General features: G+C 39.7%; 1 protein-coding gene across 5 annotated transcripts in view; it reads right to left on the reverse strand.

The window, feature by feature from the left end:
• Positions 1–6,379, reverse strand: part of diaph2 (diaphanous-related formin 2) — a 389,710-nt gene extending 383,331 nt beyond the window's left edge. For 3 of the 5 annotated variants that reach the window (XM_056440252.1, XM_056440251.1, XM_056440250.1), the window contains exons 1-2: positions 6,253–6,379; positions 5,199–5,590 (exon numbers count right to left, since the gene is read on the reverse strand). In XM_056440252.1, coding sequence (XP_056296227.1) covers positions 5,199–5,282 — 84 coding nt within the window. In that variant the 5' untranslated portion in view covers positions 5,283–5,590; positions 6,253–6,379. The remainder of the gene's footprint in view (positions 1–5,198; positions 5,591–6,252) is intronic. The other 2 variants (XM_056440255.1, XM_056440253.1) reach the window with 2 other exon arrangements.
• Positions 6,380–17,328: the final 10,949 nt, after the last annotated feature.

Genomic DNA, 17,328 nt, shown 5'->3' on the forward strand with positions numbered 1-17,328 from the left:
CATATCTCTAGGTGTGGTAAAACACAGTATTTAGTTATCACAATGGAGCAAAGCCACTCTGGAACTGTCATTCAAGGTTTTCTTAATATACAGAGAGAAATTACCTGATAATGTTATTCAAGGCAACAGAGTTGTACATGTGACCTTGTAATTTTTAAAAATCCAACAATTCTAATTAACTTTACATTACCCATACAGGCGTATGACGCAACTTCATGTCGATACAATTTCTTGGAAGTCTACAGAATGAAAAGTAATGTCTGCCTTTCCACTGATCTTTCTCCCATGTCCAGAGTCTCTCATTACAGACGCCACAGCTGAACTCTCCGTTCATTACTGAAGCCATAATTACTTAAATCATAAAATGGCAAGCGTGATTACAATTACATTAAATCCTCGCTTTAATTAATAAATGTTCCTTCCAAATTATACTCGAAAAAACCTGACAAATAATGATGGACATGTGGCAATATTGACACTATAGAAGCCTCTCCCGGGGCTTCATTTCTAGGGAAATTCTAAAGGGCATACATTTGCGATACTATTTTTAGAAACACTCAATTCCACTAAAAATGAAAAAGCATGAAAAACCATACTTAATATGCCCATTTTTCAAGGAACTGGAAATTAGCATGTTATAATTTACAATACTCTGAATCAATGCTGGATAGCAGAGATATGAGTCAAGTGTCTTGATTTAGTATTAATCAATACCAGGCACCCAAAGTGTGCACCAGGCAGGACTTCCACTGTTCCCTTTGCCGACTATATCGCTTAGCTAGCTCCAAACCGTACTTGGGAGATGGCTAACGTCCAGAGGATTCGCTGAAACGTTAACTGTCAATCAAAACAGTGGTTGACACTAATATAAAGCTGATTCACATCACAGCCACATATTACATGGTGCCTGACATCCTCATGGTTACTGTCAGCTCATATGCTTCCCAACATTGTTTTCAAAAATGTATTATCTTAATATAGTCGTGTATTACTTACACTTTCCAAAGCACTTATTTCACTGTGAGTGACACAGGAAACACTTTGTTTTTAACTGAATGAAAATAAAATGTTATTATCGCATTGCTATTCCTGTCATTATTTTGTTCTTCCAGAACATGCAATATATATATATATATATATATATATATATATATATAGTAACCTATATGATAGAACCACTTTCTGTGCCTGCCTTTCATCCATATTAAAATGCAGGCTTAATAATAGCCTGCACAGTAGATACAACGCTGCTACATTGTCTCACTTTATTTGAAGTTACCAAAATGACAAACTACATTAATTAAAATTATTTATAACAATTAATTAAATTAAATTAAATTAAAAATTATCTGCAAAAAAAACAATGGTTGTTTACATGACGTGGTTTACACTTCACGTAGAGACACATAATACATGTATATGTTCTGGCTCAACTGGACGAATCTTCCCCAAACTTGTCGTGCAAGTCACAAGTCATGGCCTGAGTATATCGACAGGGCTAATTTAACTCATAATCAAAGCGCCACCTACTGGCTCAACTGGACTTGCTCAAATCTGCCCCAAACTTGTCGTGCTTGACACAAGTCATGGCCTGAGTATATCGACACGCATAATTTCACTCAGTCAAAGCGCCACTTACTGGCAAAAGAAAATCTGCGTTACGTGACAAACAGTAAAACGTCCGACTGGCAGGACTGCGTTCTCGGCCGACACAGATGAGCGAGGACCCGTTCATCGCGGCTCGCAGCTTTAATTATTATTCATCATCATCAATACTACTCGCATCAGACAGGTCTGAGGGTCAGGCATGCTTGAGACAAGGTTTCTAGTAAAGAGAACATTATTGTTGCTGTACATTTTAAATCAGAATCAGAATCAGAAACAGTTTTATTGCCAGGAATGTTTTCACAAACAAACGAGGAATTTTTTTTGGTGGAAGGTGCAACATTTGGACATGACAAACAAACAACAATCAACACGACAGAAAGACAACAAATAATGTGAAGTGTTTGGGTGTGTGCTTCAAGAAGTGCATGTTAAAGGAGGGAAGAAGAAGGAGGAGGGAGGTGAAGAAGGAGGAGAGAGGAAGGTGGAAGAAGAGGTGGTAGTCCTGGGGGTGACAGTCAGTCATGGCGCGCATATCAAACAGATGCATAAGCTAAACCTCGAAGTCCTCAAACCTTCGCTTCAATAAAGATAGACGTATTATGGTGCACAAAATAAATGTTTATTTTCCACATTCCAATTGTAGGTCTAAAATAAGCCTGTGCCTTCACAGTCTGTGGTGTGAAGTCACAGTTATATGGATACCCTGGGATGCCTATTACCTCACTGTTCAGTGTGAGGTCATCTTCTACTCTTGTATGGAGAGGGAAAATATATTTTTCCTTTCCGTCAAACCGGCAGGCCTGGATTCCTTTAAAAAAAAAAAACTCATTCTATCTGCCTGTTTTATTGGATGTTGTGTTTTACAACTTAAAGAAAAAAGACTATCACAAAGTACAGCTACAAACAGCAGAACACTTTTGAATTCTCTCTTTCTCTGGACAGTGGTGTTCTTCGAATGTCCTTGGCTGTGTTGGGTATCGAGATTCTGGGCCCGAAGCCCAAATGGTACTCCTGTGATGTAATCCTGCCCAGTGACTTGTTAAACAAACAAACAGCTTTCAGTGTTTCTCCTCTAGAAACGTATTTGACTTTACTGAAACCAAACTACTAAAACTACTCAGCTATCTTCTACCACTTTGCTGACTAGCCATGCAGAATGCACTGTACTTTTCAGCAGCTCAGAGTGTGGAAAGTAAGCGACAGCCTCTTCTTTAATCCAGCTCATGACATATTTGATCCTTGTGTCTGGACCACATTCACACAAACTACACTGCATGTCAGGAATGTAATCCTATAGCCCCATATATGGTGGAAACTATAAATAGTTAAGTACAATTTAATATTAAATCGTCTGTTGACAGTATGAGATGACATAATTCTCTAATAGACCTCCGCAATGAATCTTGAAACATGAATTGCATTTTTTGTATCCATTTGCCTTTCTTCCCAGATTCTGAATTGCAGTTTCACAGCTTGTACACTTCAGCTTATTTACATATCTGCAAGCAAACTTGTGGAGCTACAGTTTACACAGGGGTGGCTCCACCCAGGGGTGAATGATTACTTTCTCCCACAAACTCTGTGTTGAGACAGTTCAGGCTTCCTCTGCCTCTGCCTGCTGTGGCTGGAGTATTGAGCAACATGGAACAGGCCTGAGAACACTTAAGGAACGAAAAGCAACGATCTCACAAAGACGTTTCACTGGTGATTTGCTGAGTGCTTATGTCATCCACACTCCCTTACAAGCAATTTATAAACTTGGGAGGCAGGACATTCGAGAGTTGCAGGCTGTTGTTAGGATTTCTCAAGACAACACCCTTTGGTAGCTTTGGGAGTGAATGTCAACAGGGTCCATTCTGGGGTTTCCTGTCTGACAGGTAATTTGGTCACACTTTCCCTTACCGGACCTTTGCTGGAACACAACCAGTGATTATAAGTTTTATTAATCTGTACTGAGTGGTACTGTTTTCCTCATTAAGTCAAAGTTTGAGGAAAACTGCATAGCAGAGCAACACCACCTAAGTAAACAACTGAGGAGTTCATGAAGTTATTAGCGGTCAGCTTCTGTGTCTGCAATCAGTCCAACTTGCCTCATTGGTCACATTCTACAAAAGTAGAAGCACGAATCAACAGGCCTATAGAGGCCAACTCTAAAGCAACACTAGTGCCAGTCAATTATTGGCTGTAGAGGCTTCGTCTAAAAAGTTTAACTGTAGCCAAGCTTTCCATGCTGACAAATGTGGAGAAGCAGAAACGATGATCAACAGCAACCGAAGTCTCGGAAAAAATACTTTCAATCACTGGTTCCTACAGCTGTGTATAACACACTTATAAAGTTTAGATTTGAAGTTTTACTGTGGCACTTATATTGTTTATCTTGCAAAGCATCTGGATTCTTGCAACGTCACAAGATTATGCAAGAATTGTGGCATCACCTATCACACAAAAAATCCATCCTGTCAGCTTTCTGTGAGGGGCCACCGGCTGCCACCGGTTTGGGTGCGTGAGAGACGACACGGAGGTGCGACTTTTCTTTCAATACAACAATGGCGGCTCCCAATGAGGTTAGCATCGATGCTGCAATAGTATCAGCTATATCAGAACGGAAGAGTTTTTCTTCATTCAGAAGAACATAATTGAAGAACGCTCTTGGAAGCAAGAGACACTATTGTTTCTGCACAGCATGAGTCGTCAGTTAGAAGCGATAGATCGGGACTTCATACAGAATCCAAGACAACACCTGCACCACTCCTACCAACAGTCCACCACACCCCAAGTTGTGATGTCTTTCCAGGTAATGACCAGCATGCTTAAGAACACCACGGCTCCAATGATGCAGACTCAGGGTTGCCCACATTTTAAATAAGCACACTCCTCACTCTATATTTACTATTCCACGAGGCAAACCCAATAGAGAGGCTATGAATGAAATTAATGTTGAACCAGTTTTCAGTTGCTATCTAATAATCAATGGCCTCCTTTGAAATCATTTATTGTGCTGATAAAACTGCTGAGGCTGACCTCTTTTTATCAATCCCACACAGTTCATGAAACCGCCACAGACCGCAAGTGAACTTTGTATATGAACAAACACCTTGAAGCCCAACTGTCACAACAAGACTGCTCTTCCAACAAACTTTCAGGAGATGTATTGACTTTACGCTGAGTGCTTTGAAAAGTAAAGCACTCAGCGTAACACTATCTCTTTTGCTCAGCTGTAACAGCTATTAGCTACTCTGCATTGGGCTACATTACGAAAGAATAATAACAACACATTAATAACTATGTGGCCTCATCCTGTACTAAAACAGAGATGTGCTGTATTGGCAACATGCTGTTTACTAACTGTACAAGAGGAATGTATTAACTTGGTTTGACTTCATCAGTATACTGGCTGACTAAAAACTAATAAAGTATTTTTTTTTTCCAGGGATGACAAAAAAGTACAGTGGTTAAATGTTCTGCAACCATGGAACTTTTTCTGTCTTACCAAAGTTGAAAAGTAACCCTTGCTTGTGGGACTACAGGATGTAGCTCACTGCAACCTCTGTCCAAGCAACGGCAATCAACCAGTCCGTCTGAAAACTTACCAGCTTTTTGTTTTTACCCTCGTCCTCGCTGGACTTCTTTTTAGATGGTTTATTCGGGTCATCCCCACCGCTGGCTTGATCCATTGTGGGCTTTTAGTAAGTTCCTCTCCAGAAAGACGTTAAGCGACCTGCCTCTTAAAAGTTGGCAAACTCCAGCAGCAAGCTTTTCAAAAAGTACAGCAAACCATTCAGGGTTAGGTCTTTTTAAGATCCATTCCGATCAAAAAGATAATAAATAAATTCAAGTGAAGTCGCTTTAAAATCAGTTCCCGGAGAGTATCCAGAAGTCCAAAGGGTTTTGCTTGCAGAAGAAGAGGTGTGGTAGGATATGGTATCCGTCCTGATGCCTCTTCAGCCAGGGAGCAAGTCACTTCACAGCGGGCAAAGGGTTCCTGAAATGAACAGAATATTATACAAACAATAAATAGAGATCATTACTTGGGCGTTAAGTTCCACGAATGGTTGCCTTAACACGTGTTTCTCCTGAGCAGCCGTGTTAGTAGTGTGCGGGGTGCAGACGCATTCAGTGAATATCGTTAACGGTATAAAAAAAAAAATCAATAAAAAAAAAGATGTAAACAAACATGTAAGAGGAAGTTGGAGACAGCTCGGTTAAAAAAAACAATTATAATCTTAAATCCAATGTCGTTTACGTGTTCATACAGAGCCCTGTGTTTGTACAAATACATTGTTAAAGAAAGCAAACTTAGAACCGTGTAATTTAACAATAACATAGAAGGAACCGACAAAAAGCGGTCTCGTGTCCGCCAGGATGCTCTCGCAGATGTCAACGTGCTCTGACAAAGCTTTTATTCAGCGGATAAGACAGCCATTCATCGGCATTAATGAACAATTGTTCTAATAGTGGAAATCACCGTTGTTCTCTTTGCTAGGAATACTTTGCAGGGCTCTACTCTTAGCCGGGCTAGCATACATTGACGAGTAACCTGCCGAACATTAGCTATTTAGACAGCCACCGTGAAACACAAACACACACAACACTGCGCTGTAAATTACAGAATAAAAAATATATAAAGTGTCAAAGAATACTCACAAAATCCCATCCAAAGCTTACATTAGCAACCAAGCTTGACTGTCAGGCCCACATTGATCCCGCCCTCGCAGATTCTGATTGGCCCGTACGATACGGAAGGAGTGCGGATCCCAGTCGCTATTGGTCAGCTTCGTCGACGGTCATAAGGTTGGTGTGGCGACGGAGGAGACTGTAGTAAGGAGAGGTCAGTCTGATCTCGCAGCAAGCGGATGGGACTCATTCAGCAAGAATAGATCTCCGAGTGGATTATGAAAGAGTGACTGTGGATGGGAAGTAAGGCGGGAACACCCTATGTGTGTACGTGCGTGCGTCTGTTTTGTGTTGTAGTCACACCCCAGATCTGGTTGTGTGGGATAATAACAGCTGCTGTTTTATGGTTATCCAGTTATACAAGAACAATGTCTATTTTTTTCTTGCAGAATTATGTGCTAATACATTTTATTATTTGAGGTCCACTTTTATCAAGGCTTTTATACAGAGCTAATGCTGTTCATCAGTTGTCATGAAAATTACTCAGTTATCTTCACGTGACTAAGTTTGGAACGTGAGTCATGAAATGATACATCGCCCTATCATCATCCAAAAAAACCTGATAATCCATTCATAAATTAAAAGGAACAGTTTGACACTTTGGAAGCCCACTTGTTCGCTTGTTGAGACAGGAATATTGATACCTTGGAAACCAATGGAGACTCCGGGAAGTTACTGGTCCCAGTCAAAAAATAGTCCTTCACATAAACTTTTAAAAAGTTATTTTTAAACAAATTTATTGTATAGATTAAGCAAATTAGACATAACATGTTAGGTCTGTGGACTTTGTTATTGTTTATTATCACCAGTCTTTGTGCAAAGCTAAACTAAACTAACCAGCTGCTCTATTGTATGATTGCCATATAGACATGAGTGTGTTTTTAATCTTCCTCTCATCCAACTTCTGATCATACAAATATTTAAGCAAGTGTCGAACTATTACATTTTTGTAATTTAATGATATATGTCATACATTTGGTGATTCCAGCTTCTAAAAATGTGCTGCTTTTCTTTGTATAATAAACAAATATATTCTAAGAAATATATTATATTTCTTAATTTAAATATGTATTTTCTTAATTTAAATATATTTTTAAATATAATATACATATAGTATCTCTTGGATTTGAAACGAAATGAGCAATTTCAAAATCTTAATTTTATATTAACTAAAGGTGAATATGATCCCGTATTGGGAATAAAGTTACATGGAGCAAAACTAAATTGTAAATGAATTTGACCACAGTGCGCAGCTGTACACTTTTTCAAGCTGGTCTTTAGGATAAATGAGATCTGGCTCATTCTTTGAGGTCATGTATTTTCATGTCAATCATATTTACAGGGCAGATGTGCCTTTTTCAATGGAGTCAGTGCTATTGGGAGACATTTTCCTAAGTTACAATGCAGTAATAAACTTGGATCGTGGCACTCTCAAAAAACATGGACGGATCTTAATTCTATGACTTCAGTTCGTTTGACGTAAACAAGCTTTCATCAGGACCAGAGTACCAATAATTGACACCTCAGCAGCATGGGTTGGGGGACATAGTGTGAGCTTCAGCATCCCTGGCTGAATGATGGTCTATTACTGTGTCGAATGGTTCACAAACACTTTGATGAAGACAAGAGGTTGTGCCCTTGTCAACCATGAGATAAACCATCAAAAAAAACAATGTTGCCCTTTTGTTGGTAAGACATGGACAGAATGATTTGTCTACTTATAGAGTATGTGTCCAGTTGTCTGATTGCCCCACAGACACCAGGAAAGTAATCATTTAACCTTCCTGTTGAGTTCAGATCTATATTGACCGGTTTTCAACTTTACATCGAAATAAATGGGGTTTCTTTCATCTGATCACCAAGAGATGTTGTGATAGACTGAACATTACAAGTGCTTCTTCCATTATTCTTCTTGCACACAAAAAACAACTATTCAAGAGAAAACATATCAAGAGCTCACATCCATCTATACAGTCACACTCGTACACTTGCATCATGTTCTTCTCACAAATCTCACTTCTCCAATCATGAAATAACAAACATTAGAACCCAACATATTACATATGTAAGTTATCGGAACAACACAATGTTCATCCAAGCACAACATGACCAAACAACACATCGGCGTGGAGAGTTTTGGTCTATAGATAGGCTTCTCTCTTCTGCCCACATATCATTCTGTGGCATGTTGGGACCACTCTGTGTGAGAAGCTACTGTAAATAAGACACTTGATCTTTTTTTAAAATCATTTCCTTGATGAACAGAACATTATGGAGCATAAAGATGAGGTGGAAGAGAAGTCTCTATGATAGGGGGAAATACTAAAAAGGCTCAGAAGGAACACATGTTATACTGCAAAGAAACACTCAACTCTTTTACAAGCAAACCAAAGTCTTGGACACATGTAATTCCTAATCACAAAGGTGCGAGAGGAAAAGAGGTCAAAAGCGTTATTAGGATTCATCCTTTCGAGCAGTGGTTCTCAACCTTTTTTCAGTGATGTACCCCCTGTGAAATATTTCTTTAGTCAAGTAGCTAGCACAAAGCATTTTTGGTTAAAAAAGATGTAAGGCTGTGCCATCAGTGTAGAATATTCAACACTCAGTTCATTCATGAACTTGCACTGCACTTACATTTTATTGAATATTTATTAAATAGCTTTTTAAAGGACTTTTTTAATCCAATGCTAATTAAAAAAAGATCCCCCTCCCCCTCCCCCACACACACATATGAACATCCGTAGAAACAGTACAGGAATTTCACAGCACATGTGATGTTCATTTTTAGGCAGATGTTATTAGCACCCAGGTGTCAGAAGCCAACAAAACTGTTTGCATCCAGGCACTGCAGCCAAATGTGGCAATTGTATAAAAAACAGGCTCAGAGAAGGCCAGGCTCAGAGAAGGCCAGGGCCAGTTTGGTGACAGATGCAGGGTGATGGCGGAAACAGCTCCAACTGAAAAAACAAACACAAACAAAAACAAAGAAATGTCAGCATACTGCTTTACGTGAATGTGCAAAAAGGTTTTACAACCAGCTGCATGCTATCATACTGTGACTCGTGTAAATTAACCTCCACAAACACACAAGATTTAAATTCAAACATTTAATCAAACAACCATGTCCTGCAGGAGGGAAGAACTGAACTGAAGTTTGATTCACCCTACGTGTATGTGAGCGAGCGTGTATGTTAAGCATTTTGGGCCATGTTTTTCAGTTTCCTCTGTATGATATTACATTTGAGTCCTGCTGCTTCAAAGCAGCGCCAAACATTAAATGATGTCATTCAGCTTTCCATCTGGCCGTGTTGGACCGATGTCATTCACTGTGGGGTTGGGCCTATTGGATATTTTGCAAAACTGCAGCAAAGCAGTGTTTGCAGTTTGTGAATCTAACTACTACTGCACACTTTTTTTGGAAATCAATTATATTAAATAGGAAGAACTGAACTGAAGTTTGATTCAATTTATTTGTGAAACAGGTCAACAATGTCACACCGTATTAAGCATGTCTGGCCATGTTTTGTCAGTTTCCTGTTTTATTACATTTGAGTCTAACTGCTCGTTTCAGGTCACTTGCCCTTCCTCATGTGTCACCGGTCTGATTGTCCACCTGTTCCCCATTACCCTCATGTGCTTATAGTCTGCTTCATTCACTGTGCCAAAGTGTTTGGCCTCATGGATCGTTAAACTGCAGCAAAGCAGTGTTTGCAGCCTTTTGTAAATCCAACCTCACAGACATTTTTGTTGTAGTTTTCATAGTCCAGCTTTTTATTTCTTAGTACCTTATTTAGCCTCCACCTCTTAGGAGAGTTTTTGTTTGGAATTATTAAACTGCTCACTGACGCCTCCGCATTTGAGTCCTGATTGGAATCTCGGCCTGACAAACAATAAAAAACAACGCAAAGTAATAATAATAAATCAGAATCAGAATCAATTTTATTGGCCAAGTAAGTTTGCACAAACAAGGAATTTGACTTGGTAAAGTGTCTCTGTGGTTACACAAAATATACATTACAACACAATACAATACAGAACAAACTAAATAAATAGTGCAGTACAGGACAAACAGTGCAAAACAGTGCAACGGTCTAAGAAGTTTTAGAAAGTGACAAAGTATATACAAGAGGAATGGCTATATACAGTAGCTGTGAAACAGTAGTGCCAGAAGAAGTGGAGAGTGCGAGAAGTGCAGGGATAAATATATATGCTTTAGTGGGTTATTGTTTAGTAGTGAGACGGCGAGGGGGAAGAAACTGTTTTTGTGTCTCGAGGTTTTGGCGAACAGTGATCTGTAGCATCTACCAGAGGGGAGGAGTTTAAATAGTTTGTGTCCGGGGTGGGAGGGGTCTGCAGTGATTTTTCCTGCCCGTTTCCTGGCTCTGGAGGTGTACAGGTCTTGGATGGTGGGCAGGTTGGCACCGATGATCTTCTCTGCAGATCTGACTGTCCGTTGGAGTCTGTTCTGATCTAGTTTGGTGGCCGATCCAAACCAGACAGTGATTGAAGTGCACAGAACAGACTCTATAACTGCGGTGTAAAACATTATCAGCAGCTCCTGAGGCAGGTTGTACTTCCTAAGCTGGCGCAGGAAGTACAACCTCTGCTGGGCCTTCTTGATGATTTTGTTTACGTTAGGTTCCCACTTCAGGTTCCGGGAGATTGTGGATCCCAGAAACCTGAAGGATTCCACAGCCAACACAGTGTTATTGAGTATGGTGAGGGGGGGCAGTGCTGGGGGGCTCCTCCTGAAGTCCACTGTCATCTCCACAGTCTTAAGCGTGTTCAGCTCTAGGTTGTTGCGACCGCACCACAGGACCAGCTTTTCAACTTCCCGCCTATATGCAGACTCGTCATCATCACGGATGAGGCCGATGACTGATGTGTCGTCTGCAAATTTTAGGAGTTGAACAGATGGGTCTCCTGAGGTAACATCAAATAACATCTTGCATACACTGTGTGTTGCTGTAGTTAATCCAATATTAATCCAAATGCCAGTGATGTTCTAGTAATGACCCGGGTGAGTCTGAGTCTATATTTTTGGGTAGCTAGCATACACTGAAGTCAACATTCCCTCGCAAGCTCTTTGTTTAACCCTCCTGTTACCTTTAGGGTCAATTGGACCCCATTCAATGTTTAATGTCGGTGTTCTTTCGGGTAAATTTGACCCCAGGCTGTTTTTCATTGTGTCAAACATATAAGAAATATCAACTTTTGTATATATTTAAAGGGCTATTTAGGTAGTCAACAAACAAACATAAAGTACCTCACACTTAAACTTGGAAAATAATATTAATTCTAATAATTTTCTGGAGGTTTTAATTGCTGGGGTCAAATTGACCTCATGGGTAAAATATGTCAGTAAATATAAAGGTAACGGGAGGGTTAAACATTGAATGGGGTCAAATTGACCCTAAGGTAACAGGAGGGTTAAATAAGTGCAGCTGCTCTGGATGTGGGACATCATTTCCCCAAGGGTCATCAGTCCATTCTGACACGACTGACCATGGCCCTGAAAATTAAGAAACTCCCATGATAAAAGAAAAGAAGTTCTGAATACTTTTTTTTTCAAAGTATGTTGTTGAGTGCTTTTTTCCATTGGAATCAGTCTCAAAACAGCTCTAGGACTTTGCGGAGACACTGCAAATCTGAAAAGATCACCAGATTAATTAAAAACCTGTGAGTTGAAGATGGTTGGAATCCTAGCTTGCCCTGTTGTTATCAAAAGTGCACTCTGTATAAGCTGAGGCTGTTCGAGTCGAGCAGTTATTTCATTCTTTACTTCCGCCAAAAGTTTTCCAAATGTACTATTCACATCCTCTTCAGCACTTGGCCTCAAGGTCACGACTGAACCTCCCAGCATGCTTTGCACTTGTTATGCAGAGCCAATCCTCTCCTATTACCGTATGGCATGACTTAGAAAGATATGAGGATGTCGCAGGCACTGCGTTTAGACCTGAGAGATGAAATGACTTGTAAATTATTCATTGCCTCCCCACCGTACTACAAGACAGCACCGGACTCCACTCTAGTCTGGAAGAGCTCACTACAAACTTAGAACAAACTCGACTAAGTTTCATTCTTTGCTTGTTTTGCTTGGCTGTTTTGTTTGCTCAGTATGTTGATGATCACTTTTTTCTCAAATTGAATAAGTATTTATATCACCAATTATAATATGAATCAGTCTTCATCATACAGTTTCTAAAGCTGTGTTATTTCAAATTTGAGATGCAGAATTCCAGAAGGACGTGAAAGAAGTGAGCAGTGGCTGTATCTGACATTTTTCTGTGTAACCGTCCTTTTTGCAATTTTCTTGTGTCAATTATTTATTTTCAATAGTTTAATTTCAGATAACATCAGAAACACATTAAAAGACTACAAGGGCACCAACACTTTCATTAAGCCTTCACTAAATAACAACATCAAAATAAATCTTTCATTGAAAGCTGCAGAGAGATATTTGTATGCCAATTCATCCACTGAAGGTTGATCTACCTGTTGCTATGGAAGCCAGCGACAGGAGTGTGCTATTGACAGGGCACTTTAAAACATTGCTTGTGTGACAACAAGGAGTCACTCACAAAAGATGTGTCTGAGTGGAGCGTGTCGCTTCTCCATGTTATGCAAATACAGTAGTATGGTTTGAAGCACGTCAGAAGAAGTGGCAGCAGAGTCTCTGAACAATTTAATGTCAACAGCAGCCTTCATACCACGTCAAGCATGAAGACCTTTGCTTGACCTTGAGCTTGACTCTACTCTGTGTTTGCACATGCAGCAGCTGACAGCGCATAATGATAACAAATCATGGAGATAGACATTATGGAACAGGATGATAAAGTGGGTAACAAACGCTGCTTGGAAATTTAAGAAACTACATGTTTTAACTTCAATTTAGGAAAGTAACATTATTACTCTTACATTCACGAGGAACATATTGCACGAACTAATGACTGACTGCAGACGTGAAATAGATGTTCTAAAGTGACATTGCACTTACTGATCACTTATGCAAGCTTAAACAGATGTTTACGCATTCTGAAGAGTTTTCACACAACAGAAAATTCCCTTTTAAAGTAAAATGACAAAATATGAAAGAAGCATACATATCAGTTACTGAGAAATGAGCACTGCATACTCTGTCTAAACCGACACATCTCAGTGAAGAGAGACAGAAAAGGTGCATGGGAGATTGGTGATGTGAGGAAGCAACAAAAGGCAGATTTTTATTTCCTGCAAGATGTTGAATTTATAATAGTTGTTTTATCAAACTGTGCCTTTCAGAGTTTACACGCATACAAACACACCTTTCTGAGTTTACACACACACATGCCTTTCAGAGTTTACACACACAAACACACACACACTTTACCACTTGCTACATGCATCCCACTGCTTTTCTTGGCAAGAACTTCCCTGTGTGGTTTCCAAGCGTTAGGATTGGCCAGGCGTCAATGCTCGCCAGCAGTGGGATTCAGAATTACCTCTCAACAACCCACTTTGGACATGTTTCTTGTACATATAACATGCAGAATTGACTTGTGTTGGTAATGGACCAGTACAAAATATGAAATAATCATTTTACTGATGACTTAACCATATCCATATCAGACAGTTAACTGAGCCTGCTTGCTAAGGTTTTTTTTACTATGCAATCTCCAGTTGTCAGCATCGAGGTCTCGCCCGAAAACAAGAATTCATCAACTCTTTGCCATTAGCTTAGTTTTACAGACTTACATTTACAGAAAGGTATCCCATAACTTACGACAGGTATATACATTTCCCGAATGTTTAACATGTGGCAAACATCCATTAAACACTGTATGCTCGCCCTGAGGCTCATGGTTGTGTGAGGTGTTGATTTGTTGGTATTATTCCTGACAAACAATTTATATATATATATATATATATATATATATACTGTATATATCTGATTACATTGTTTCTATGTTTAGATTATTTATATTGTCCGACATTGTATTTATTCACTATACTGCATTGCACTTTATTGCTTGTTCTCTGTTGCACTCTGGTCAGATGCTCAATACATTTCGGTGTTTCAGTACTTGTACTCTGTCCAATGACAATAACATTTAACATGAATCTGAATCTGAATCTGAAACACCGACGGCACAGCCATCAGTAGGGACACCTACTAGTAGTTTTTCAGAATATACCTTTATCACCTCAGGTGATCTTACTTGACCATTGAAAGCCGAAGGGAGCAAAGGGACAAGACAAAGCCAATCGAATGCTCCTTGCTTAAAGTGTAAATATTTAGTTAAGCTTTCGCGAAAACACGGAATAAAAACATCAGAGGTACTAAACAAAACATGGAAATACTGTACAAGGAGCTTCCAAATGTCTTTTTTGTTGTTGGGTGTATTTGACCCATTAATGGACATCAAAAACGTAAATCAACACTATTGTGATTGTTGAGGTCACTCCTTCGGCGACAGTGTTCCAATCACATTGATAATGACTGGATTCAATGTGGAATAAACAGCACACTCCAACCGACTGTGAACTCCAAGAGGAATATACAGGAGCACAAGTTGATGCTCCAGATTTGTGCTTTTGAGGTTCAGGGTGTTCAGTTTTAACAGGTTTAAGTGGATGGCAATTAAAGTGCACAGCCCATGCAGTAAACAACTCGACTCTACATCCGTAATCGGCTTCACCACAAGAAAGATCCATTGTTCAGGCCGGGCAGCAAATGAATACAGTACAGGACAAACTGCAGTTTCCTTTAAAGGGTGCAGACAGGAGCAGCACAAAGGCACAGTAACTGGCAATAGTTCTACTTTGTGCTTCTTTGTAAGGACTTAAAAAGACGTGTAATTACTCATTTCAATTTGACGGTCCCTACAGGTGACTGTGACCTTAATTTAGATAACAACAGGCAGATTTGAGAAATGTTCACCACTTTCTGTGGGGTATCCATGTTGATTTTTATTGTCCCTGCAGGGGTCTTGTACTTTTTTAAAAGTAATTTAGGTTGACATTCTACACAGGGCTGACCAAGCCCCCCAATTTAAATTCATTGTTAGGGAGAAGTTATGCCCCTAAAAATAGCTCCAGTCATTAATTTCAGGAATAATTTCTGAAGTCTCCTTAATTAGAAATCATTCAATGCTCAGCATTATTGCCATAACCACCTTGTAATTAAAATGCTAATTCTGGCAGGATGTAATTGTTGCAGAGAAACCTGAATCCCCGAGATGACAGCAAATATATATTAGAAGTGCCACCAATTAAAAAAATACTTAGGATTCAAGTAGGCAAATCAGACTCGATGAAAGTTGACTGGGTCTAAATTACAAGAACTTTCTTTTCCCTTTTTCTTTTTCAGACGCAAACTGGCTCATGCAGAAAGTCTCTTCACAAGCATGTCTAGTAATTCCTAACCTGCTCATATCTAGGACTCAAACCCAACAGAGTGCACATCAACTTCAGCCGATGACCCTCATTGCTTTTCTTACTGTTCTCTATCATTTGCATGTCTGCACTTGGTATGCACACTGCTGCGCCACACAACATTCGCCTCATTCAGAAACCCTGCGGCTATGTGCCCCTGACCAACGCATTTATCCTTCAAATGCTCCGCTGCCCAAAAGTAGAAGCCACCGAACACAGAACAGAACACAACCGATGTTTGAATATATCAAACAGAAAGAATGTAAAGCTGGCGCTTAGTGAGCATGTATCCTCATAATGCATTGGTCCAAGTCATACAGTAATACAGTTTTACTGATATGTGAAGAGACAGTCCAAGTCAACCAGAGAATATATTCCTCATAATGTAAAATGGCACAATATATTCAACATTGAAATTTAAGCATAAAAGGTCTCGGTGGAATCGCTCTCTCTTTTTATTAGTGTTGAGTGCTTTAAGCTTCTCTACAGAAATGTCAAGATGCCTGTAAAAGATTATACAGCATGCAATAACTACAGAGAGGATAATAGAGACGTGTGATACAATATTAGTGCACTCATCTGAAACTGGAAGCTGCAGAGAACACCCTGTAAAAGCAGTAACACAGTGGTACGCACACAGAGCACGGAACAGCGTGACAGCTACTTCAAGCACAGATCTAAGGAATTCAGAAAGTGCAGATGAACCTGAGCACAGAGCACAACTCCACAGTGCTTCCTTCTCAGGTTTATGGAAGTTGCATTGTGTGTTTGTTTGGATCCAGGACCTGCATAACCCGAGTCTATCAATGACTGATGAACATATTCCTCTTCCTGACATAAAGTATATATATAGCCGTACTGTTCCAGACTCTGAGGGTAAGGCCGCTTTCCTAGAGTATGAAATACAAATTCAGGAGCACTTCCTTCCTTGGGTACATGTTCAAACTGTATTCTAGCGTCACTTTAGATGTTTTAGAAAAGAGTTCTGAAGGTCGGGAATAAATGAGGTGAACTGAATGAACGGGGTGGACAGATTGCATGGAGAAAGATATAGTTTTTTCACTGTTTGACCTGTCTTAGATTATATATACAGGAAACAATGTATTGGAAACAAAATCAAAGTTGATATTTCGTAAACAATTCATGATTCATGATAATCGTTTTTTTTAAATACAAGTATGTGCAGTATTACTGCAGCATTTTTACAACAAAATGGAATGTATTAGTTCCACGAATTCTGGATGCAATGAGATAGATACTATACGGTATTTTACACATTCCCAGATCAGGTCATTGCGAGCCACTGTTTCACTCTCACCATGGGTAATGCAGATTCAAGCCCCTCAGTCGGTACAAGACTAAAGGTGGAGCTTTCGCACTAAATCATCAACACAATCTTGACGAATGCTCACTGAGCAGCAACATGAACCGTGTAGAAACCAATAAAGGTGCGCAGTGAGACGACAACAAGTACAAACCATCGAATACAATGTCATTCCAGGTGCCCAAGGACAGGAAAGAAGCAAGTATGTACAATCTAATCTACAGGGATGTGCCTCTCACGGCCCTAATCCCAGAGGCAAATTAAGATGCTGTCAGTCAGTCAGAAGGTAGCTGTCAACTCAACACATG

This window comes from Pseudoliparis swirei, chromosome 19 (genome assembly GCF_029220125.1).
Source record: "Pseudoliparis swirei isolate HS2019 ecotype Mariana Trench chromosome 19, NWPU_hadal_v1, whole genome shotgun sequence".
Taxonomy (NCBI): domain Eukaryota; kingdom Metazoa; phylum Chordata; class Actinopteri; order Perciformes; family Liparidae; genus Pseudoliparis; species Pseudoliparis swirei.